Source organism: Nomascus leucogenys, chromosome 13, assembly GCF_006542625.1.
Source record: "Nomascus leucogenys isolate Asia chromosome 13, Asia_NLE_v1, whole genome shotgun sequence".
Taxonomy (NCBI): Eukaryota; Metazoa; Chordata; class Mammalia; order Primates; family Hylobatidae; genus Nomascus; species Nomascus leucogenys.
Window position 1 is genome coordinate 50563620 of NC_044393.1, and position 26005 is coordinate 50589624.

Here is a 26005-nt window from a genome sequence, read left to right on the forward strand (position 1 = left end):
GTTTTAATCTTGTATATACCAATAATATGTAGAAAGCTTCTCCTTTTGGCATTACTTGCTTTTTCAATACTTTCATGATTACAGTAGACTTCAAAAAGTGAACAATTCTAAGAAAAACTTTGATTTGGAAAGAAACATATTATCCCATGGCTTGAGTATGCCACAATGAATAAAAACAATGTTTCTTCAGAATTATTATTATTATTATTATTATTATTATTTTCGAGACGGAGTCTCGGTTTGTCGCCCAGGCTGGAGTGCAGTGGCACGATCTCAGCTCACCGCAAGCTCCGCCTCCCGGGTTCGCGCCGTTCTCCTGACTCAGCCTCCCGAGTAGCTGGGACTACAGGCGCCCACCACCACGCCCGGCTAATTGTTTGTATTTTTAGTAGAGATGGGGTTTCACCGTGTTAGCCAGGATGGTCTCGATCTCCTGACCTCGTGATCTGCCCACCTCGGCCTCCCAAACTGCTGGGATTACAGGCGTGAGCCACCGCGCCCGGCCTCTTCAGAATTGTTAGCAATTCCATAGCTGCAGAAAGTGGCTTCCAAAGGGGTTGAGCCTTCAGTCATTCATAAGGAGGTTATATTGTCATAATTATCTAGAATATGTATCATCTCATATAGCTGGGAATTTGTTATGATAATAGTAGAAATACTAACGTGTAAGACATTATTTTAACTTCTACTTTTATTTTAACTTTTATTTTAATGTGCTTTTACATCCATCATCCCAGATGACAGTCACAACATGTACAAAGGAGAAGATCAAATCTCTAAGGAGTTAACTGAGTTTTCTAAGGGAATATGACTGATAAGGTCAAAGTGATGCTGATGCCATTTAGAACAAAAAAACAGCCTCTCAGTAGAGTAGCTATATTTTTATGTTAATGTTTGCTCAATTTTTATACTTTACAACATATTTTCCTCTATTCAACAAGCATAAATCAGTAAACTCCACTTTATAGTTGAACAAAAGGAACAAAGATATCAAAACAAATATTAAGTGTCCTACCTCTAACTGAACTAGAGCTAGTTTTTTTAATTAATTAACGTTATTTGACCTTAACTTATGACTGGTTTAACATTTTACGTCCTTCTAGCTGACTCAGGCTGATTTCATAATTTGGGGCATCATTTCTCCTAACCTGGATAAAACCAGTCATCAGGCCTCATGAGACATGAGTCCCTAAGATTCCCAGCAGTAAGTTAGGGGGTCTCCTAGCTCTACACACATGCTCTTCATACTACGTTAACTTTTCTGATAGTTCATAGTTGATAATTCCCACTTACCTCCCCCACCCTCTGTACTACTCACTCATAAAAACTTCAGCTGGCTCTTGATTTACTTTCCTAATACTTCTTTTCAACTACCATTTTACTTTTCATGACAGAGTCCCTCAAACTTACTTATTACTTTTTTATTGAGACAGAGTCTTGCTCTGTCTCCCAGGCTGGAGTGCAGTGGTGCAATCTCGGCTTACTGCAACCTCCGCCTCCCAGGTTCAAGCGATTCTCATGCCTCAGCCTCCCGAGTAGCTGGGATTACAGGTGTGCGCTACCACACTCGGCTAATTTTTGTATTTTTAGTAGAGGTGGGGTTTCACCATGTTGGCCAGGCTGGTCTCAAACTCCTGACCTCAAGTGATCCACCCACCTCAGCCTCCCAAAGTGCTGGGATTACAGACATGAGCCACCGAACCTAGCCCCCTCAAATGTTTTTATACCACAATCCTTTCACATAAAAAGAAGTCTCCTGTCCAGTCTCTCTTCTCACCACTACCATCCAGGCAAGATCTGGAGGTGCTTCATCTCCCTGTTCCTGCAGTTAGAGGTCGTTTTTCCTGCTGTGAGACACTTCACCATTGCTGGCTCATTCTAACAGGATCAACATTTGCTCTCTATCCTAGTCATACTCCCCCACCCTTAAATGTCTTTCCAACTGAAGGGATGAAAACTTGACTCTGTAATTAAATACACTTTTATTAGCGACTTTTACATCTTATCAACAACCTTACTTAACAAATCTTCTGGTTCCACATAGAGAATGTTTTAGGCACCCAGAAGTTTAAATTGGTTTAATTGCAGATGGACTTTTACAAATAACAATGAATTATTCACCTAGACGTCAGTTATGTATATAAATGTTATTTTTTACAAACAATTTTTATAACTCTAAAACATTATTTTCTTTGTCCTAAAGCCAATAATAAAAAGCAAAGGAACTATTCCTCTCACACCAACATTTCTTTGAGAATATATTTGTAAATAAAGATAACTGCAACATAAACACATTTTGTTGGGGAAAGGAGGGTTGTGTTTGTCTTCAAGCTTTTTTTTTTTTTTTTTTTTGAGACAGAGTCTCACTCTGTCACCCAGGCTGGAGTGCAGTGGCACGATCTTGGCTCACTGCAACCTCCACCTCCCGGGTTCAAGCAGTTCTCTGCCTCAGCCTCCCAAGTAGCTGGGATTACAGGCACCTGCCACCACGCCCGGCTAATTTTTGTATTTTTAGTAGAAACGGGGTTTCACCATCTTGGCCAGGCTGGTCTTGAACTCCTGACCTCGTGATCCACCTGCCTCGGCCTCCCAAAGTCCTAGGATTACAGGAGTGAGCCACCACACCTGGCCCAAGCACTTTTTATGAATCTAACAAATCAGGCCCTTGTTTAGGCACTTCTGGAGAGGCTAAGCATAGACAAACAGCACAATAGCACACAGGGTAGTACAGAAGCAGGGAAACTTCCTGGCAGAAGGTAACAGTGTGCAGTTCACAGACCCTGACCCCTTGACATCCCAGGAAGAGAGGGCAGGAATGCTCACAGCTGGAGACACCATGTTCTCTGCTGCCAAAGAAGGACCATGCTCCTTCCTTCTACTCCACCATTTTTATAGGACCATGAGAACTTGAGAATGGCCTTGTGAAGGCAGGGAAGACAGTCTGAACTTGGGGAATTGTTGATTAAGAGAGTTGCAGACAACCTTTGGAGCTGGATGTGAGCTGCGTGAGAAGTGCTGTCCCTCCTGCTGGAAGAGGAGACCCCTGTCCCAGGTAGCTCATTGCTAGGCAACCCAGAAAACACTGCTAGCATCTTTCATTGGACAATCCTGTTTGCCACTCACCAAGGCAGTGTTCTATGACAGGTAGATGATGATTATTCTATTATTTGTGAAACAGTTAGCTCATATAGCTTATTAGTTTTCCTCTCTCGAGATTAAACATGTTCTGCTTCTTGTGCATGAACTGCAGATTGTCTCATGCTGACAATCTGTATCATTATATACTTTGGAATCATATCTTAGACTGAGATTAAGTTCTAAAGTTAGCACATAAAGTGAAAATGGCTGAGTCAAAATTACCCTAACATTTCCTCAAGATCCTATCCTGTTGGTGACTGGCATATTAAAACAACACTGCCACTATTTTTCCTTTGGTGTTGGAAAATAATTCTTTCTGGAATTAAAGTAGTTGGCTGGCATTTGCGTCTTCTAGATCTTTAATAGATACATAATTGGGATCACATTCGGCCTAAAGGGATGCCAACAGTGTCAGAGGTATGAAGGTACTTAGTCAAACTGAGGAAGTCAAACCAAAGCAGACTGATATTATTCTTTGGGCATCCTATAATTGAATAATAAAACAGAAGATGGTTTACCCTAACTGGGTAAAATGTATCACTACCTCATCCCCACATGAGAACTATAATTCATCTCTTTATCAATATGCAGGGAATGTTCTTCAAAATTCCTTTTGTATTTCATAAATCATAATGTTAATAATAGCTTATGTTTTTTCCATCCACAATTTTGAATTTATGGGTTAGTGCAAAATTACATTTAACCTCTCTAGCTCTTATTTGTTAAATGAATGGTTTGGATTAGGTGATTGCTAAGATTTCTTTTAACTCACTGCCACTTTATGTTAACAAAAATAAATTTGGCCTTTTTTCTGTAAGCCTCTGTATTTTCTCATTACAGTTGCTGATCAAAGAATACTTAAAATTTTTAAAGCATTTTCTTTCCATTTCTACTTTTTGTTTGGTTGGACATATATTACCATATATGGTAATTACCATATATTGGACATATATTACCATTCTTTTATTTTAATGATTTTAACAATCCCATCATGTGAGAGTTATGGAAAGAAGGCCTCTCAGAAGGGCGAACTATTATCATGGATTCTTTTTACCGAGCTATAGAAAAAAATATAAATGTACTTGATATCCAAAGACATGAGGGCTGATATTAAGATTGACATTAAAAGGGCATTTCTAAAGATAAAGGATAAGTTCATGAACAAAGAAAGGTGGATAAGAACTATTTTTTTCTTTCAAAGTAGTTTATTTGATTCTGATCACAAAATACAGGGAAGGAGCAAGGGCGACCCCTGCCACCTCTTGGTCACACATCTTCCCAGTCTAAGCTTCTCTATAATATCCTTTGTATAACACTAAGATCATGCTGTCCCTAAGCACTTTTTCATCTTATAACGGCCACAGATTATAGTATATGACAAGGTGGGAGTTAAAAAGAGATGTCCCTTTCACAAGGCAGGGCTCCTTCCAATTAATGTTCCAGGTCCCTTTTGCCAATATTAAAACCAAAGTAACTGGTTGCTCTATTAGTTTTCTAAAACTCTGTCCTGAACAAGTAGGTCATAGACAAATTATGCCTGTACAAATCTTAGAGCTGTTTAAAATAACCTTATAGAAAGGCAGTGACTAAGGCCCTTCCCTTGCCCCCAGCTTAAGTCCCAGGCTGCCTGTGGCACCTGGATTGCCACCCCTGGATCCCCCACATCCGAGGGCGGTGATGCAGGAAGGGTAGGGTCCCCCATATCCCAAGGTCGCAATGGCAGAAGGGTAGGCCAGGCCAAGCATGAGGAATAAACAGTATTTACTGGTCTCAAACAGGGAGTCCCTGGGTCTTAGGACCTCTGTGTATTTGTCATTTGTCTTCTCCACGTTCTTTGTGGCCTGTTTCTGCAGCCGCATGAGCTGCTTTTTCTTCCTGTAGTGGATTTTGGCCTTCTCCTTCCTCTTCTCCCCCAGGGTGGCTGTCACTACCTGGTATTTCCAGCCAACCTCGTGAGCCAGGCACCCCAAGGAGGCAAACTTTCTTGTAGGCTTCAGTCATACAACCTAAAGGGCAGCAGGAACCACTTTGTCATAGGGCAGTGAGATCCCATAAAACACCATAAGGTGGTCCAGGGCAGCCTGGCCCCACTTGATTCTGCAGGGCCACCAAAAGATGCGGCTGGGAGCCCAGGAATGGTGGGGCTGGGGGAGCGGGGGGAGGGGGGGGCCTTGGGAAGGGTTGGTGCTCATCTGCTTGCAGAGGAAGGCCAGATACTTTAATTTGTTTCTCCAGAAATTGCCAGAAATGTTGATGCCCTCGTGGTGGTCGACCAACACTTTCCTTCCCAGCAGAACCCACTTGGCCAAGATGGCCACAGGGTGGCCCACAAGATGGCCTTGGCCACTGAGCACCAGGTTCTGTCTATCTGCTGTCTTCAGCAGCCACCTGGGGGAAAAAATAGATAGATAGATAGATAGATATAGATAGTTCTCTCTGTCCATATATATATATATATATATATTTTTTTTTTTTTTTTTTGAGACAAAGTCTCGCTTTGTCGCCCAGGCTGGAGTGCAGTGGTGCAATCACTGCTCACTGCAGCCTCGACTTCCCAGGATCAAGCCCAGCTCAGAGATATATTTTTAACTACTGTCAAAGCTGAACACATTTGAAAGGAAAACTGTTTTTCTTTTTTTAACAATAAAAAATGATAATCATTAAACATTATTTATTACTAGTGTTTATCACATAATTTCATATTTAATTAGATAAGATTATATTACATGGACTGAGTTAATTGTATAATAAAAATGGGTGAATCATAAAAACTTTTATCATCAAATTTCACATTTAAGTTTAATACAGTTAAGCCAAACTACAAGTGTAAAGAAAAGAAATTCTATTATGTGTTTGAGAAGGTTAACTGGATCTACTAAAGGCAAAAGAAAAAAAAAAGGCTCTTTGCTGTGCTAATAAAGTCAGTTTTTCTGCCAAGCGTGGTGGCTCACGCCTGTAATCCCAGCACTTTGGGAGGCCAAGGTGGGCGGATCACGAGGTCAGAAGATTGAGACCATCCTGGCTAACACAGTGAAACCCCGTCTCAACTAAAAATACAAGAAATTAGCTGGGCGTGTGGCGGGCGCCTGTAGTCCCAGCTACTTGGGAGGCTGAGGCAGGAGAATGGCGTGAACCCCGGAGGCGGAGTTTGCAGTGAGCAGAGATCACGCGACTGCACTCCAGCCTGAGAGACAGAGCGAGACTCCATCTCAAAAAAAAAAAAAAAATTAGTTTTGCATAAATTTAGTCTCAAACTTATCATAAGGTAACAAATCTCTGAAAGCTTATTAAGCACTACTTGTTGAGTTTGTTGTAATGTAAAGATCTTAATTCAACTTTCCACTAAGCACAACACTCACCTATGGAGGTTGACAGGGCCCCTCCATTCTATCATTCTTACTTCACTTTCTCCAGTTTTAACTGGGCATCAAAATAATGTGAATAATATTTTCAGATAAAATGACAGGAATGGTTGTCTTTCTTTTTCACTAGTATTGCTTAGTAATTTATTTTGGGGCACTGACCTCATATGTAAATTTTATCTCCAAGGGGGTCTTATTTTGTAACTATTAATCAACCCAGAGAAAAAAATATTACTAGCTACCGTTATTAAGCACTTGGTATGTATTAGGCATTTTGTAAAACTCATTTAATCACCACCCCAATGCTTAATGGGAGATACTATTACTGCTATTTTACAAACAGAGAAAATGAAACTTAAAGAAGCCAGGCCATCAAGCTAGTAGGTGATAAAAATATTGTTGCAGCCCAGGACAAGAATTAAGAGACTTCGCACTGTCCATATTTAAGTTGCACTTGACTCCCAGGCCCTGAATATTCCAAGAATGTCAAAATCAAATTTATACAGTGCTTCATCTTTAAACATTTCCATATATTTTATCTTGTTTGCTCCTCAAAACAGTCCTATGAAATGAGTAGAATATTTACAGTTTAGGCAGTTGCAGTTCAGAAACATTAGGGGAATTTCTCAAAGATAGTGAGTGGTAGACAAAATCTTCAATTGTAGCTTAAACCCAAAATGCTGGTTTGGTCTGAAAGATGGAAGAGAAAGACCACTCAGACTCACTGGAAGTGGCTTTCACTTTGGTGAATCCCAGTGAGATTGAGGATTCCAAGAGTCAAGTGGCACCTTCTTGCCTTTGTTGGTGTCCAAGGAGCACAGGTGGGGTGAGAAGTGCACCCCTTACAGGTGACTTTTATGTGGGTATTTGGGAAGAGTTCCCACCAGCACTCAAGGTTCCACCCTGTTACATAAAAAATTCCTTGCTAAGTGACATGTTTCCATGTCCTTGTATAAAATCTTTCAATTGACAAATCATAAGTATACATATTCACGGAGTATATAGTGATGTTTTGATACTTATAAAGTGTAGTGATCAGATGAGGGTAATTAGCATATCCATCATCTCATTTATAGTTTATTTGTGTTGGGAACATTCAATATCCTCCGTCTAGCTGTTTGAGACTACATATTATTGTAAATTATAGTCATGCTACAGTGGTGTAGAACGCCAGAACTTAGTCCTCCTATCTAGCTGTAAGTCTGTATCCTTTAACAACTCCCTCCATTTCTTCTTAGATCACTGGCCCTCAGAAGAACTGAACCTGGCCTACAGCATACAGCATTCTTTTATAAGTTTGAGACTAGACATACATAGTTTTGTTATTGTTGACTACCTCCATTCTCCCTCACATAGAACTGTAATCTTATTCATGAATATTAGCACATAATCACCTTATTATTATCATAATTGCCAGAGACATGACCCACACTCAACTTCCAGAGTCGGTAAGGGCAAAGAGTTCAAGAAATTGATGTTAGAACTTGCCCTAAGGGAAGCTGAAAGACAACCCTTAAAACAGATCCTTCTGGTTTGAAAGCAATGTTAACACAAAGCCAGGTCTCCTGACTCCTCATTCACGCGCTCATTACCATTTCATTTCTCACTTTCTCCAATATGTAAAACGCATACATACACACATTTTCTGGTAAAACATGTTCAGTCACTGTTTCTATGCATGTGATCACTGAGTTCTTTAAAAAATATATTTAATATATCAAAATCTGTATTTTCACATTTTTGTCTTCAGAAAGTAAGCAGGTAATTCACAATGTTTTTAAAGTTTCCAATTTCATAATGAAAACTGAAAAAAAGAAATTGAGAATCACCTGGCTGAAACGTATTGCAGATTACCAGACATAGCCCATGTCTGTACATACATAAGTAATTTCCCCATAAAAGTTAAGTGTATATTTGAAGCAGAATCACATAACTCAATGTTCTTGGATGTTGGCACTACATGGAGCTAGGCTTTGTTTGTGCATCTGCTGCTTAATGTAAGATCTGCAGAAAATGGTTTACCCTCTCAGAAGAGCAAGTGAATTAAAAGCATGCAACCTATTTCACTGAGGGTCAGCATATAGTATTTGCTAGGTGAATATCAGCTCCCATCCCACTCAGCCGTCCACTGTCTTCCCTTTAGTCTCGCCTTTGTTTTTTTACAAGGCTGACATTCATTCTTCATGCAACTGTTTCTTTCAACAAACCGTGGCATCTATTAAACAGAATTTAAATCTGAATCGGAATTAACTTTAAAAGTGCACAAGTGGAATTTTCTTCAGAAAAATCCAACATCACACCTTTCCTGTTCTTTATTAAGAGCTTCAGAATGAAAAACATAAACTCAGCCCACTGTGGGGATATAAATCTGTATTATGGAAAAGAACAAACAAGTTATTTGAAAATACATCCCCCATTACAGTTACATGAAACTATCATCTCATTTGTGCAAAGCTTTGATCTTCTAGTAATGGCATAATTTTAGACATAGTATGTTAATTATATAAAACTCTGTCACAATACCTATCCCCAATAAACCAATCTATTAAAAGCAACACTGAAGCAACTTATTGCCACCTTTCTCTGTTCTTGGGGCTGCTGAACCTTTATCCTCTATTCCTACTTTTTCTCCATACCTCTTCTATCTTCCCAGAGTCCTTACCTAACAGAATTGTAGCCTCCTGCTCACTCCTAGACCTTGCAGTCACATTTAGTGGCAAGGTATTGAAAGATTCTATGCAGATTCTAGGTATCCAGCAATATATCCTTTTCTCCCTAAAACTCGCCAAAAGTATTTTTTCTTAATTTTTTGTGTTTTCTAATCCCTCTTGCATCACATTCTAGCATATAAAAGGCATTGCTATGTATTTGATTTCCTCCTGGTCTATGTGGTCATAAAGACTCAGTAGTCAAGAATAATACTTTTTCAGTGTTTTCCTCATCTCTGAATATTGGTCTTGGAAACCTGGAATTTGGGTATTATATGGAATTGGAGTTATTTTCATGGCCTGGTGACTTTCCGAATCTGCCACAGCCTTGTCCCCAGTCTTGTCAATTTCCCCTCACTAGCATTCTTCTCCTGATTCCCTCCTTCCTGGATAATCCCAGACATCAGTGACGTTGCCTTTGCCATTGCCCAGTATTCTGAGTGTCCTTGGTAATTCTCTGACTCTCCTTAGAGTCAAGCTCCAAAGGATTCCTGTATCCATGGCTGTGTATGCTTATCATTATGTATGAATGCATATTTTTGGAGTTCAATTAAGTTATATTGTGACTGCACATTTTAGCAACTCATAAGTAATTTATTAAGAAATAGCAATCCAGTTCAACATAGAGTATGTTACAAGTCAGACTATTCTCACCCTTCCTTGTACACAGAAATGGCTACTTCCCTGGATGACTTTTTCATACTCGGAACATCTCTAAGTCAACCTCATACCCCAGGTGAAAGCAATAGCTAGGACACTGAGGGTAGCCAGGAAATGGTGCAGAAATGCTTGGGAATTCTAGGGAGAACCACAGCTTTCCTACTTGGTTGATGTGTGGTGGAACTCATCTTATAATGCTCCCAAGTTCAGGAATAATGTACATCATCCAAGACGGAGACTTTAAAAGCTGCAGTTCCATTAGACTAAGGTCACAATGGAAGTAGGGAGATCTTCAGACTAAACAAAACTCCATACCATGACTCAGAACTGTCCTTCCAGTCTTGTAGCTTCCATCCGCTCCCCTATGCCTCTTGCTCCCACGTTGCCACCCATACACAACCACATGCATGTCTGTGTGCACTAGCCTTGTACTCTAGGTAGGCAGAATTGAATATTACTGAGCACCTCTATATCTACTACTCTCTTCCTAAAATGCCCCCTTCTCCATCCAGCAAAATACTTTCATCCTTCTACAATCTGTTTACATGTCTCTTCCTTTGTGAAGCTTTCCCTGAGCCATCAGACTAAGTTGTCTTTTCTCCCTCTGAGTACTTACGTCATGCTTACAATTTTCAGCAATTTTTGCCTTGTGTTATATTTTCCTGGCCACTTCTAGAATGAGTAACTCATCTTAACTTATGCAGGACTATCCCTGTTTGAAAACTGAAAGCCCCACATCCCAGGAAACTCCTTAGTCCCAGGCAAACTGAAATGGCTGGTCACCCAACTTGTGTGTCTCCCCCACTGGAGTATGAGCCTCCTGGGGGAAAGGATTTTGTCATATTCACCTTTGTGTCCTTAGTGTCCAGAATACTGAGGAATCAATGGAATTACATATGAGACGTAAAGGACTTAAACTACTTAAATTATCAGACACCAGTGGAAGAGGACTTATTAGTCTTGCCTCTAATACAGAAAGATCTTGAAATAGTGTAGTCTTTTAGTTTTCCTTTAGCTAAATCCTATTCTATGAACTTACAGTTCACTACTTTCACTCAATCTAGAAGCAAAAGGTTAGAAATACCTTTGATAACAATGATCTCCTCCTGCACTCAGCAATAACATTTTAGAAAGAGCTTTATGGCAGTGAAAAGGGATCGATAGAAAACAACATTTTTTAATGCATGCCTAGTGGTTCTGAATTTTTTGAAATTGAATCTATGTACCTTGTAGGTCCTGGGTGCTTCATGACATGATTGACAGTGCACACAGCCGTGTCTGCTAGGAGTTAATTCGAAGTTTTCCTTGGAATTAGTGAAGAGTAATGGCTTAGTGATGGATTTTCCTTTATATATAAAATACACATTACAGGTTAATGTCTTAAATAACTTAGCATTACCACCGAGGGAGGGAAGAGATCTCATTTATGTGAAAATACGCATTTTGAGAAGCTCAACCTAGTGTGGAGTAGAGGACAGACTCAGCTGTAAGAGTTTCAGTGCCAATATGTGGATATTCTTCTCAGTTGGCCATGATTCCACCTCCCAGCTGGATACTATATCCCCAACATAGACACCCTCATGTCCAGCAAGAGTAGGAGAAATTAACATGTGAATGACTCAATCTTCCCATTCACATTCACAAAGCAAACTGACATTCCCCCAGGTACAGTATGGAATAATGAATGGACATTTATAGAAGGAAAATTATCATTTAAGTGTTAGAATTGGGAAGAAATCTTTCAAGAGGCAGGATTCAATTATTCTGTTTTTAAAAAATGCTCCAAGTAAAATAGATTCCACTTTTCCAATTATTCAAAGCTCATATTTTATAATAACATATTTAAAACATTAGGCTTTAATTTAATACTTCCAAAATGGAGCATTTCAAAGCCCTGTAAGGCATACATTGTATTATGTAACCTTGTTTTGCATCATAATTCTTTTTTGTCCCTGTTTTCTCTCCCCTGCTAGACTATGTGCCTGATTCATCTTTGTCCCTCCCCTGCCAACCATAGTGTCTAGTCAAGAGACTTTGGGAAATAAATATTTGATGAATGATGATAGTTAGCATTGACTGAGTACTTACATCCAGGCACTGTTCTTAAGTAGCTTACCCATTTTAATACATTTAATATGCACAACAACTCTATAAGGTGAATATTATTTTTATCTGACTTTACAGGTGAAAAATTCTGAAGCACAGAAAAAGGGTAAATGATGTGCTCACAGTTACATCCCTAGGATGTGCGGGGGCTTGGATGTGAGCAACATGACTACAGAGACTAAGCTCATAATTACACTATCCTGTCTTCTTTGAAGAGGGTTGGCTCCAGAAGATCCTTCTAGGCTTATTTTCCTCCCATAGTTTCCAAAGCATGAAGTTGTTTTTATTCCATTTATTCAAACATGACAGTAGAGAAAAGATTATGAAGTCTTCCCAAGGCTCATATTAAAATGAATAAAATATAGTCAGGGAGGGTGCAATGTCTGTGTTTGCCTGCTAGTTCAGCTGTAGTCTAGGGGTTCAGATGGGAGTTGGTAACAGTGCAGAGATGGGGAATTGGAACTGGGGTTGGAGAAAGCCTAGGGATTCCAAGCAACGATGAAATCCATACTAGGTTCATTCAGGAAGCCCAAAAGAAGCCAATTTGCACTGTGGTCATCCTGAGCCACAATGCCAAGCCCCAAGCCAGTCCTCTCACTCCCTCTCTCAATGCTGAGTTGCTGTTTCTCTAATGCTCCCACATTTCATCCCTAATATAGTGCATTTCCTTATTCACACTTTTCTATTGTAACCCAAGTTGAGACTACAGACACTTGTGCCACCATACCTGGCCAATTTTTATACTTTTAGTAGAGATGGGATTTTGCCGTGTTGCCCAGGCTAGTCTCAGACTCCTATGCTCAGGCAATCTGCCCACCTAAGCCTCCCAAAGTGCTGGGGTTACAGAAATGGGTCACCATGCCCTGCCCACAATGTGTACTTTACAGGAGAGTGAGCTAGAAAACAGTGAGATATATCCTCTTTCCTGCTGGCCTTGCTCCATTCATGTATTTATTCAGTAAATATTTGAGCACTATGTACCTCATGTCTTGGATAATTAGCACAGACACCTTGGATACCTTGGAAACATCTTATCTGTGATACGGTCTCCACTTAAAAGCTGCTCCCTTCTCTCTTCCACATTAATTATTTCTAAATGTTAACTGAAGTCAAGATAGTGGGATAGTAACCTGCAGGTGCAAAGGTGTCATTCACAACTATGCACTAAAAGAGCCTGTCTCCAAAAACCCCAGGAGAAGCAAGGTGGGTTGTGAACAGGCTGAGATATAGATATACAGGGAGCATTGATGGTGAGGGTCAGGGGATGGCTTTGATAACCTTCAGCAAACCTGTCCTGTGCATACTGATGGGCTCAGTATTTAAGACTTTCCTCCTAATTCCTCCCTTCCCTCTCCACAATGAAGAAAATGGCAGGCAAACAGGACCCGGACCAGGGACCGCCTTTGGCAGCATGGCCTCTAAGCAGCTGCAAATATTTCCTTCCCTCAGTGCTTGTCTGAAACTTCTGAGGGCAGAAGTCCTCTTCAGGAGCAAAGTTGCATTTCCTAATCCTCCCCGAGGCCACATACAGGAAAAGAGGCTTCTGCATAAATCTCATCAGGCAAGATACTCCTTATGCAACACCTCTTCACACATTCTCAGCTTCTAACTCAGGGGATCACAGCCCTAGCTGCACACTAGAGGAAGCTTTCTTTCATCTAAAAAATGCCAATGCCTGTGGATCTCATTCTGAAATTATGAATCAGTTGATTTAGGGTAGCCCTGGGTCTTCTGTTTTCTGTTTGTTTTTGAAGCTCTCTGGTGCATCTGGAATTTCAAAGCACTGCCACATAGGAACTTACTTTAAGTTTCGATTCCATGGTGGAGGAGAGAGTCAGACTGCAGATAAGTGAATGTAAGGACAAAAAGATCAGGCAATGGAATTTCATCCTTAAATATCCTGAGTCCTTTGCCATTTTTAATTTGGAAGCATCTCTCATCAGTAGTCTTTCCCTTCTGTAAAGAGAAAATGGAGTCTTTAAGATATACCCACTTCAGAATATGACTCTTATGCTTTTAGCTTTTAATAGCTCAAGATTCTCTTAGCAAAATATGACAATAGACTAGATATAATTAAATAGCAAGAACTCTTGGTAGCTTCCCAGCTTCTTGTTCTGTATGGAAGCTAGATGAAATAGCTAGTACTTATCTCACAGAGCCTAAACAATGAGAAGGATGGCATTTGTCATTCACATCTTTTTGTACACATTGTAAGACCCCCAAATCCTTGCTGAAAGAACTTGAAGCTATTCATTTTGGAAGCATAAGGAAGACACGTTTCTATTCAGCTACAATCACATTTCTTTGTGATAAGTCTTTTGGAGCTTGTGAGCATTTTAAGTTTCAAATGAATGACTTCATTTGTGACAATGGAACTGTTCTGTAGCAATTAGCTTATGGTGCTAGAGCCATATCCTGCCTCTGCTGTCTGTGGGGTCCAAGGCATGCCAAACTAGCTCATTGGTATTCTCATTCTCTGCGAACTCTAGAAACTCATTTTGATGGTAAATGGAATATTTTCAACATAGTGACCGTAAAGCAGGTGGCTACACATTAACTTTTCTAAGAAAATAATTACATGCAGGTGGCAAGTTGGAGGAACTCTGTTGTATGCATAACTGCATCCCAGAAAGTTTTCGTAATGTATTTTCTAAGGATAAAGTTATGCATATCACAAACAATGACCTAGCAAAACGGATATAGAACAGATAAGAAACAAGAAAAGTTGATATCCTAGTACATTTCAAAGCTGTTTCTTGGTTTCTTAAAGTTATTGACATATGTTTGAAAATAAATGTTTTAAAACACACACTCATCATTTAGTCATTTAACAAAAAAAGCTATTTTCCATTCACTGTATTAGATGCTCAGTACAGAAAGATAAATAACACATGTATCCTGTATATAGAAGTACACAATCTAGGGAAGGAAATCAGCATGCAAATTAATCATTAACACACATTGTAATAAAGTTAGTATAGCCTGTGAAATTCATTATTGTAAAATTATCATTTAGGATGCTGTATACTACGTCACAGAAATCTCTTTATTCAAAATTTGGAAAGGAATGTCACATAAGACTTAGGAATACTATGTCCTTCTAAACAACTGGCTTCGGTGCATCTGAAGTACTCTGAATTGTATAATTGGTTTCTCTCTCCTGTTGAATTAGCAGCTTAAAAGCTGAAAGCTAATTTGCAACAAAACTCTAGTAAATAGGAACCTATCTTATCAATTCTATTGATCTCCCACCTAGATTCAACTAACTTCACCCTAATTTTGTTTACTTTTGTTGTTGTTGTCCTCAAATCATCTTAATGATGAAGTGAAGTATAAGAAAATAAGTGAATAGTGACTATAGTGAATAATAACTTAATTGTATATTTTTAAATAACTTAAAGAATGTAATTGGATTATTTGTTACTCAAAGGATAAATGCTTCAGTGGATGGATTTTTTTTTAAGTGAATAAACTGCAATGGGAGAAGTCTGTTCAAAGTTTTCTGAGAACCCAAGGGGGAAGAATATCACACAGGCAGGGAATGTGCCTGGGAGTAGTGAGGGAAGGAGACGCAGGAGAGATAGGAAAAACATCCTCAGAATAACAGCAATAACCACTGCAACACTTCAAGAATAGTAATAAGAAATAACTGTACCTCAAAAACATAACAAACACACCTTCATTGTTGGGTTCTCCCTGGGTATCTAAGGGAGATACAAACATTGTAAACGTTTCTCTTGTCCTCACAGCAACCCGTGATGTAGCTATTAATGTCCCCATTTTACAGATAAAGATATTGAAGCTTAGAGAGTTAGAAATTTGCCCAAGATGCCACCTGAAACCCAGGTTGTCTTGCTTCAAGTGCTGCACCATTTATATACTGAATCTCTCGTGGAAAGATAAGAGGTCTGATAGAGGGTCACTGATCAAAGTAGGTCCGAGTATGTTCAAAGTAGAGGGCACATGTGGTGATGCGGCCAAAGGTGAAGCTACAGAAATGAGTGAGGGCAAGATCAGGAACAGTATATGTTTAAGTAACAGGAAGGTTTCAAAGGATTTTGGTAAGGAAGTTATGTAACAATGGAGAAACGGGAAAACAGGCATCAAACTCTGGTCCTTCCAAGACAGGGTGGCAGTGTTAGAGTTTACAGCTGACATGCTTTACAGGCACAGATATTATTAGTTCACTGTGCACCACAGTCATGATGCACAAGGCCTTGGTGCACAAGAGCATTACAATAACATTTCATTTCCAATGGAAAATAATTTTACGTAGATGGTTGTACTTTGAACCTCTTACAAATGAGTTTCATTAACAAAGAGCATTGTTAGAAGCACTCCCTTCCTAAACAGCACCAAAGGCAGTTAGAGCAAGGTCCCAGTGCTTCTGAAGTTCCCCAATAAAGCCTTTCTTATGGATGAAAAATGATGACAGTGATGGTGGTGATTAAGATGATGATACAAACTGCTGCTAATTATTGAGCATGTCTGTACTCAAAACCATGTGCTAATATTCATTATTTCACTTAATCGTCACAACCACCCCAGGGAGGAGGCATTGTGCTGCTATTACAGATTAAGACACTAAGACTCAGTTTCAGTAACTCACCCAAGGTCACACTGCTAGTCAAGTGGTAGAGCTGGAATTTGAATACAGGACTGATTAACTGCAGAGCCTGTGGTGCAGGCAGCTACCTTACCCTGTCTCCCGTGAGGAAAGAATTAGATCTTACGGTTGACTTACCATGTTTCTGGGAACTGCTTTGAAATGATCTGATTCATAGTATTGGAAAATTGGTTGTTGAGCTGTTGCTACTTCTATCTCCTTTCCTTTCTGAAGCTGTAAGTGATTTATGTTGGGGACATGCAGGGTATATACACACAATAAGTGTGTGTGCACATGCCAATGTGAAATTGTATATCAAAAAGAAAAAAGTGTGCAGAGATTCAGTTTAGAAATAAACACGGCCAAGTCCAGCCTTTCCACTTATGAGACATGTGATTTAGAGCAAATAATCCGATCTCTCCATGTGTCAGTCTCATTGCCTTTAAAAGGTGAATAATTAGAATGCAAGTCTGGGTTGTTATGAAACTTCACTGAGGAAAATTATATATAGTAACTGGCCAAGAGTTAAGTACTCAGTATTTGTCAGTTTCTCTTCCATCCCTTCTCTGCTCTTCATGCTTGCCTGCCATAATTCTATTTCAGTTTGTACGAAGAACCAAAATCAATGTATATGCCAGCCCTCTCATGGGATGTTTATATCCTAGAGAAAGAGCAACATAGGCCCACCACTAAAAGCAGGATTGTTGGTTTCTACTCTCCCCACAGATAAGGAACTCTACATTTCAAACAGCCTGCTATACAGGAATTCACAGTTTGCTTGGACTATAAGCTCTCAGTTTAGCTGGGCCACAGTTGCTCCAAGCCGCTCTGCATCTGATACCTACGAGTTTGCCCTCTCACCATGTAGAATACGAATTCTCCACTTTTGATTGATTTCAGCATCAACTGTCCTACATATGTATGCTGTAACTTCTGCAAACATCTTGGGAGTCTTTCTCCTGGATCCCAGTCTCTCAATCCAGGATTAACTCTAAAAAGTGCAGACTCTGGTTGCTACACTCTATCAATGAATTTACCTCACATTTATCCTGTTGGATATGGGGACTTTGCAAAGCTCAGGTGATGCTCTTTTCTTCAATACCATTCAGTATAAATTTCATTTCTTGGCCACTTATTTTCATGCATATTAAACTCATCTCAAATGAACACAGTAGACCAGAAAGCAAGTGCACATTCTAGTTCTTTTGGCTGAATCATGCATAATGTAAATAGAATAACATATGAGAGAGCCTTTGAGAACTCAGCACTTGTCACAGAAATGTGTGTTGTACACAGGCCAGCCCAGTCAGGAGCCTGACCGCGTGCTGGGTGAGGCACTTGACTGTAATCAGATAAGGTGGCCCTTAATCACCTGCTCTCTATAGAGCCATGCATATGGTCTTTTAAGTGACTTTGCCCCACTGTTATCCTAATTTGAAATTTTCTCTTTTAGCCACATAAATAGAAGAACACAGTTTGAAAATCCTGTCCTGGAAGCAAAAAGGAAGCTACAGCAACATAACATGCCCCACACAGAACTTGGAACAAAGCCCCTGCAGGCCCCAGGTTTCCGAGGTATGATACCTGTCAGCATGTGATGTTTCAAACGGAAAATTGTCTGTCAAACTGCCTGCTCTTCCAAATATGTCTGTAGCTTGAACCGTTTTGAAAACTTGATTTGCTTTCTCCAGACCTTCCTATTAGCTTTAGCTGGATGTTTGCATTCTCTCTAAACTAATGCCTTTAGCAACCGCAGATGAAGTTACAGCCGCAGGCAGTACTTTATAGGAATGTACAGCATGTCACCAAGCGGAGATTAATGGATTTTTATAGTGGCACTGTAAACTGCAGAGATTCATAGAGACTTATAAGTTTGTCCTTAAAAGACCAAGCACAAGAATGAGGCTTGTTCTCCTTTGTGACAGTAGACAGCTCCTCATGGACATTACCTAGGCCCAAATCCATCCGCCCCCGTGCTGCCCCGGAGAGGTCGCGCAGCGTGAATGACTTGTCTTACTATCAGCGCGACCCAGCAGGGAGGCCCTGGCTGTTCGGTATGTCCCAGGGCTGCTTGTGGGACCTGACTACACCTGGGAGCCACGTAGTGGGATGAGTTGCTGCACAAACTTTTCACAGCTAGTGAGCTTCTAAATAAAAGCACAAAAGAGCCTTTAGAGTCGGGAGGCCTAGGCTTGCCTGCTGGTAATTTTCACGCCATATACTGCAGCATAATTAAATGAATGTAAAGGTCTCCTGATGAACTCATCTCCAACTATAAACATTAATTTGATAAAGAAAACGTAGGAGAAAGGATTATATGTGGTTTTTATTTATGTTTTAAAGAACCTGTGTTTTTAATAAAGATACATGTGATATGTAAGCAGACAGAAAAAGTAGAAGTCTAATAGAATGACTCATTATTTTAGAGTTAATGACTTGTCAACCAAAACGTAACAACAAAGATATCATGCAGAATACTTAATTGAGTTACCATGTACAATTTGGCTGTTAAAAATATTAAATCAGACCACCTAAATATAACACATTTTAAAAGAATCGTATAAAATATTTGTCTGTGATGGAATTTAAAGCAGATATTAATTCCGTTTTCTAGTATGACTATTATTTTTTAAAACACTTACTATACTTGGGAATATATTTATTACAGATCATAGCTGGAAAAGCATATTATATAACAACTTAGCAGGTAAATCTATGCAATGCCTATTCAGATTATTCGGGCATATGATTTGAATCTATCAACATATTGTGACAAAATGTGTTACCTTTACATTCATAATTATACCTAAAAACATTGGCTTGCCTTTTGCTCACATTTTAGAGTATACTAAACACTATCGGAGCCAATAGCAATTTATTTATCTGGTTATCTTTATAGTGTCTCACAATAGAGCATGTAAACAAAAGTCAGTCCCACATACAGGTACTCTTTCTAAGCAATCTGGACCTTTTGAGTATGTGATCACATTCCACTGTTTCTCTGTTTGTGATACTGCACATGCTGAAATGTTGTGCTCTTATTCACTTAAAAAAAAAAATCACAAGTCCATTTCGTTTTTCTACCTTTATTTCTTCAAGGCTTAGTTTAGGATCGGCCACTGACACATACCTCCTACCTAGAATCTTTCATAACAACAAGAGGAACAGATCCAGATGTTGTCTGGATGATTTGGGCTCCTTGTCCTCTTTCTCAGAAGGCTCTGGCAGCCTGTTGACACAGCCTTTTTTAAGCACAAGAAGGCTAAATTAATAAGTGGAAACTGATTTGACAAAAAGTCTGTCTCCAAACCGAACAGCTTTTTCATCTTTCCCTGGATGCTTGGGACTGCTCTTCATGTGTAGGAAGTTCTAATAGTTTTGCTCCTCTTGCAGTCACCCCCTGCTTGCATTTGCTGTATAAGACCCCCCACATTTACCCCTGGGATTGTCGCTGCTCAGGGGCTGGCTTTCTCTTGTCTGAGAACTTGCCTTGAACATGCCTTTTTCTTTTTTAACTTATATTGGCCAATGTAGAAAAACCACTCTTCACCCGGGATGCATCCCAGTTGAAGGGAACATTCCTCAGCACCACCCTAAAAAAGAGCAACATGGGTTTTGGATTTACCATCATTGGTGGAGACGAACCTGATGAGTTTCTGCAGGTGAAAAGTGTGATTCCGGATGGGCCTGCAGCACAGGATGGAAAAATGGAAACAGGTAAGGTCCTTCATGGTTTAGAAAATTGTTTTGCAACATCTTTTGTTCTGAAGGCAAATATAAGGAGCTTCTTTTGTGTTTTGATTCAAAAGACAAAGGTCACTTCACTTTAGGAAAAGCATAAAGCATAAATTATGTTTCCCCTAAGTTTAAAAATATCAAGTTGAATTAATTTGGAAACAATTTTGAATATAATTTCTGCCTTCTTTTTTAGACTACCCCTTCTGTTTGCTGGATTCAGTGGACTCTTGAGATTGACACTTTTCTAATTTATCTCTAGAGTTTGTTCTTAGGGGTGTGATTAACATTTCACACTTTTCTAACTTATATTCAGCCACAATATTTTAAAATCTGTGTTAATCTTATAATATCCTCATGCTATATCACCCAGGTTAGTTATTGAAATATACATGCCCATCTCATACAGAAAATTTTAAACTGGACTAGGTCTGTATATATCCCCATATAATGTTTTAATATATGAGTCTTTTCTAGTCCTTAAAAATTATTTTTCATGTATAATTACTCAGATGTCTACTCAAATTACAATTAAAATTTATTTCATGTGGAAATACAGAGGCAAATTGCTAAGGGCAGAAACATATAAAATATGAAAATTACACAGAGTAAATGAAAAAGTAATGAACAAGGTTTGGCTTCACAGTCTGATTTTAAGTTTTCTTGCCTGGCCCATGATGTTGGATAACTCCCATAACTTGTAAATATGAATTTCCTTATCTAGAAAACAATGAAGAAATTAAATTTGACCTTACGTATTTTAAGTGCTGATTCAAGATTTGTATAGTGTAATTTTTTTTAATTATACTTTAAGTTCTGGGGTACATGTGCAGAACGTGCAGTTTTGTTACATAGGTATACACAGTAATGGGATTGCTGGGTCAAATAGTAGTTCTGGTTCTAGATCTTTTAGGAATCACCACACTGTCTTCCACAATGGTTGAACCAATTTACACTCCCACCAATAGTGTAAAAGTGTTCGTGTTTCTCCACATCCCCTCCAGCATCTGTTGTTTCCTGACTTTTTAATGATCACCATTCTAACTGGCATGAGATGGTATCTCATTGTGGTTTTGATTTGCATTTCTCTAATGACCAGTGATGATGAGCTTTTTTTCATATGTTTGTTGACTGCACAAATGTCTTCTTTTGAGAAGTGTCTGTTCATATCCTTTGCCCACTTTTTCATAGGGTTGTTTTTTTTTCTTGTAAATTTGTTTGAGTTCTTTGCAGATTCTGGATATTAGCCCTTTGTCAGATGGGTAGATTGCAAAAACTTTCTCCCGTTCTGTAGGTTGCCTGTTCACTCTGATGATAGTTTCTTCTGCTCTGCAGAAGCTCTTTAGTTTAATTAGATCCCATTTGTCAATTTTGGCTTTTGTTGCCATTGCTTTTGGTGTTTTAGTCATGAAGTCTTTTCCCATGCCTATGTCCTGAATGGTATTGCCTAGGTTTTCTTCTAGGGTTTTTATGGTTTTAGGTCTTACGTTTAAGTCTTTAATCCATCTTGAGTTAATTTTTATATAAGGTGCAAGAAAGGGGTCCAGTTTCAGTTTTCTGCATATGGCCAGCCAGTTTTCCCAACACTGTTTATTAAATAGGGAATTCTTTCCCTATTGCTTGTTTTTGTCAGGTTTGTCAAAGATCAGATGTTTGTAGATGTATGGTGTTTATTTCTGAGGCCTCTATTCTGTTCCATTGGCCTGTATATCTGTTTTGGTACCAGTACCATGCTATTTTGGTTACTGTAGCCTTATAGTATAGTTGGAAGTCATGTAGTGTGATGCCTCCAGCTTTGTTCTTTTTGCTTAGGATTGTCTTGGCAATGTGGGCTCTTTTTTGGTTCCATATAAAATTTATGGTGGTTTTTTCCAATTCTGTGAAGAAAGTCAATGGTAGCTTGATGGGGATAGCATTGAATCTATAAATTACTTTGGGCAGTATGGCCATTTTCATGATATTGATTCCTCTTATCCATGAGTATGGAATGTTTTCCATTTGTTTGTGTCCTCTCTTATTCCCTTGAGCAGTGGTTTATAGTTCTCCCTGAAGAGGTCCTTCACATCCCTCGTAAGTTGTATTCCTAGGTATTTTATTCTCTTTGTAGCAGTTTTGAATGGGAGTTCACTTATGATTTGGCTTTCTGTTGGTCTATTATTGGTATATAGGAATGCTTGTGATTTTTGCACATTGATTTTTGTATCCTGAGACTTTGCTGAAGTTGCTTATTATCAGCATAAGGAGTTTTGGGGCTGAGACGATGGGGTTTTCTAAATATACAATCATGTAATCTGCAAAAAGAGACTATCTGACTTCCTCTTTTTCTATTTGAATACCTTTATTTCTTTCTCTTGCCTGATTGCCCCAACCAGAACTTCCAATACTATGTTGAATAGGAGTGGTGAGAGAGGGTATCCTTGTCTTGTGCCAGTTTTCAAAAGGAATGCTTCCCATTTTTTCCCATTCAGTATGATATTGGCTGTCGGTTTGTCATAAATAGCTCTTATTATTTTGAGATATGTTCCATCAATACCTAGTTTATGGAGAGGTTTTAGCATGAGGGGTGTTGAATTTTCTCGAAGGCCTTTTCTGCATCTTTTGAGATAATCATGTGTTTTTTGTCATTGATTCTGTTTATATGATGGATTACATTTACTGATTTGCATATGTTGAACCATCCTTGCATCCCAGGAATGAAACTGACTTGATTGTGATGGAAAAGCTTTTTGATGTGCTGCTGGATTCGGTTTGCCAGTATTTTATTGAGGATTTTTGCATTGATATTCATCAGGGATATTGGCCTGAAATTTTCTTTTTTTGTTGTGTCTCTGCCAGGTTTTGGTATCAGGATGATGCTGGCATCATAAAATGAGTTAGGGAGGATTCCCTCATTTTCTATTGTTTGGAATAGTTTCAGAAGGAAGGTACCATCTCCTCTTTGTACCTCTGGTAGAATTTGGCTGTAAATCTGTCTGGTCCTGGACTTTTTTTGGTTGGTAGGCTATTAATTACTGACTCAATTTCAGAAATTTTTCTTGGTATAGTGTAATTTTTAAATGCCTTAGAATACTGTTATAAAGTACAATAACTATATCTCTAAAGGAATATACTCTATCACCATTGTCATGTTTTTCACATTTATTTAGTTTATGGTATCAACTTTATAAACTCAATCGGTTCTAGTAGATACAAAAATTAGAGAATTCCTTTGGAGAAAAAGTTCTGCCATTTTTATGACCAATACACTTATTAATTGTTCTTCCATGGGTTTTAAAGTGGTTTGTGTATAGAGAAACAAAAAAAATTTGAGGTATTCATCTGATACTTTTAATTTCAAATATCACCAAAGCTATATTGCCATTTATCATATAGTTTCTGTATAAATAACTTTTTATGGTACCCTTATGAGTATATTTGTCACTGCCACTCATTTATGAGTAATAATGCATATTATATCTCCTTAAAAGTTGAGATGAAGTTTCAAAACTAACTCACCACGTTTCCAAACACTACTGTTATAAAAGTCATGTGTAGATAATTTTCTACAAGAGTGAGTTAGAGGGTGTCCATCTCTGCCATTCATTTGGTGATATTTTACTGAGCATCCACATCTTCATGTTGCCAAAACCTCACAAACATCAAATGTTTCAATAAAAATTACCCTATTGCCTACGATTAGAATAAAACAAAATTTTGGGACTAATTCCATCTTGGGAGAGGGGAAAGACTCCCCAGTGCTTTTGAACTTCAGTGAAATATTTCACAAATCCATTTCTTTTTAGAATAAAAATGTAGTTATTTTTCTTTCCACTATTTCATGTTTCAAAACTAGAAAAGACTTCAGTGTAAACTTAAAAGACAAAATAAAAATATTTGCATAGAAAATCTTTTTTCTTTTTTACTCATTTTGCTAGTTTGCCACACCCACACAGTCTAAGTTAGCTTTATTCAACCACAAAGTCAAAGATTTATTTAGAACGTAGCAGATTGTCATCATTTAAGATAATCACAAAGCAGGTCCGAAGAGAGATAAAAGAACCAAAGATTTAATTCTATTCACCATCTCCTGTTTAGTCCTCTATGCATTTAACTTGCTGAGCACCTCCCTTTCATAGTCATTGCAGTGCACCAGGGCTATAAAGATGGGAAGAACACAGACCTGTTTCTCAAGGAGGTCACATCTAGGAGGGGCCACAGGCCCATAAACAAGTAATTGTAACAAAATATAATAGGTACGTAATAACCACAATATTGGCACAAAGTCAGGAGAGTAGGAGGAGTGAGCAACAGAAGTTTGTTTGTTTGTTTGTTTGTTTTCTCAAGAGATGGGGTCTTGCTATGTTGCCCAGGCTGGTGGCACTCAAACTCCTGGGCTCACGCAATCCCCCTGCCTCAGCCTTCCAAGTAGCTAGGACTACAGGCATGCACCATCACACCCGGCTAAGCAACAGAAATTTTTTAAAGTATATTGCTAACTGTATAATTTTATTAGGCTTTTATAGGGATGATAATGTCTCTCATTGGAAAAAAGTTTAATCAAACAAAATGTAATGCTTGTTAAATATTCAAAAAATGTAAAACGTTTACCTATAATTGTGAGATAATTTAAAATGACATGTAAAAACACATTTCTGCAACATCCCATGTTATAATAGAGGGAATGGCTCTTCAGTTCAATTCAGCAAATATTTAGTGAATGTGCCAGACATTTTGCTAATTACTAGCAAATCCCAAATTACTAGGGATGCAAAAATGAGACAAATCTATCTTCAAGAAGTTTACCAGTGACATGTTAATGAATATTTATATCAATGCTATAATAAAAATATGTACATAAGTACAACAATAGTACAGAGGAAAGGGGAAATCCGTTCTGCTGGGAAGTGCTTAGGGAAGACCTCATAGAGAAGATAAGATGACGCCTGAAAGAGTTGTGGATGATGAACAGATATCTGCTAGGTGGACAAGTGAGAAAGATCATGGGAAGAGGAAATAGCACATGCAGAGAGGCACAGTAGTGAGAAATGCCTAGAAAAAGGGGTATGCCACCACCGTGTACATTAATGTTTCACCTTCAGTGTGGATTTATGATGAAATATGGAGTAAAATGACCATCATAAGTGGTAAAGATGAACTACTTAAACTTGTAGCAAACATCAGAGACAGTATAGAGTCATATATCCTCAAATAAAAAAACCAAAATATCACAAATACACATATACCTGTAATTAAAACCATTCTCATAGAATTTTTCAACTAATTTTTAGCCCATTTGGCATAGAGGTTTGCTCTATGGCTAATATTTTGTTTTACTTATATGTTCCTGGAACATAAAACAGTGCTGGGCAAATAACAGATGCTCATAAGTACTTCTTGGATGGACGGATGGATGGATGGTGGTTGGATGGATGCTTTTATAAATGAAGAAATGAAATTTGAATAGGCTGAATTCCTCTTTTACAGTATAGCCTAGTCAATGCTAATTGGACAATGTAGCGGACCACTGAAGCAGCAACAAACCAGTTTTTCATTTTCTGGATGAAATTTAAAAGACAAGTACATGGTAAAGACAAAATTAATTTTCTTTTTTATAATGACTTTATATATCAAATGAACCTAAAAAATTAACACAAATAATAGATGCTACAGATATAAAGGATAAGTCATTGGTATTGAAAAGGTGAGCAGTC

The 26005-nt window shown here is 38.6% G+C and overlaps 1 protein-coding gene and 1 pseudogene across 13 annotated transcripts in view; one reads left to right on the forward strand and one right to left on the reverse strand.

Moving 5' to 3' along the window:
- The window catches only part of MAGI2 (membrane associated guanylate kinase, WW and PDZ domain containing 2), a 1476658-nt gene that overhangs the window by 1117084 nt on the left and 333569 nt on the right, over window positions 1-26005 (forward strand). For 7 of the 13 annotated variants that reach the window (XM_030825454.1, XM_030825458.1, XM_030825457.1 and 4 more), the window contains exons 8-10: window positions 18034-18155; window positions 18506-18634; window positions 20115-20297. In XM_030825454.1, coding sequence (XP_030681314.1) covers window positions 18034-18155; window positions 18506-18634; window positions 20115-20297 — 434 coding nt within the window. The remainder of the gene's footprint in view (window positions 1-18033; window positions 18156-18505; window positions 18635-20114; window positions 20298-26005) is intronic. The other 6 variants (XM_030825459.1, XM_030825461.1, XM_030825460.1 and 3 more) reach the window with 2 other exon arrangements.
- On the reverse strand, window positions 4725-9909 carry LOC105740720 (annotated as a pseudogene).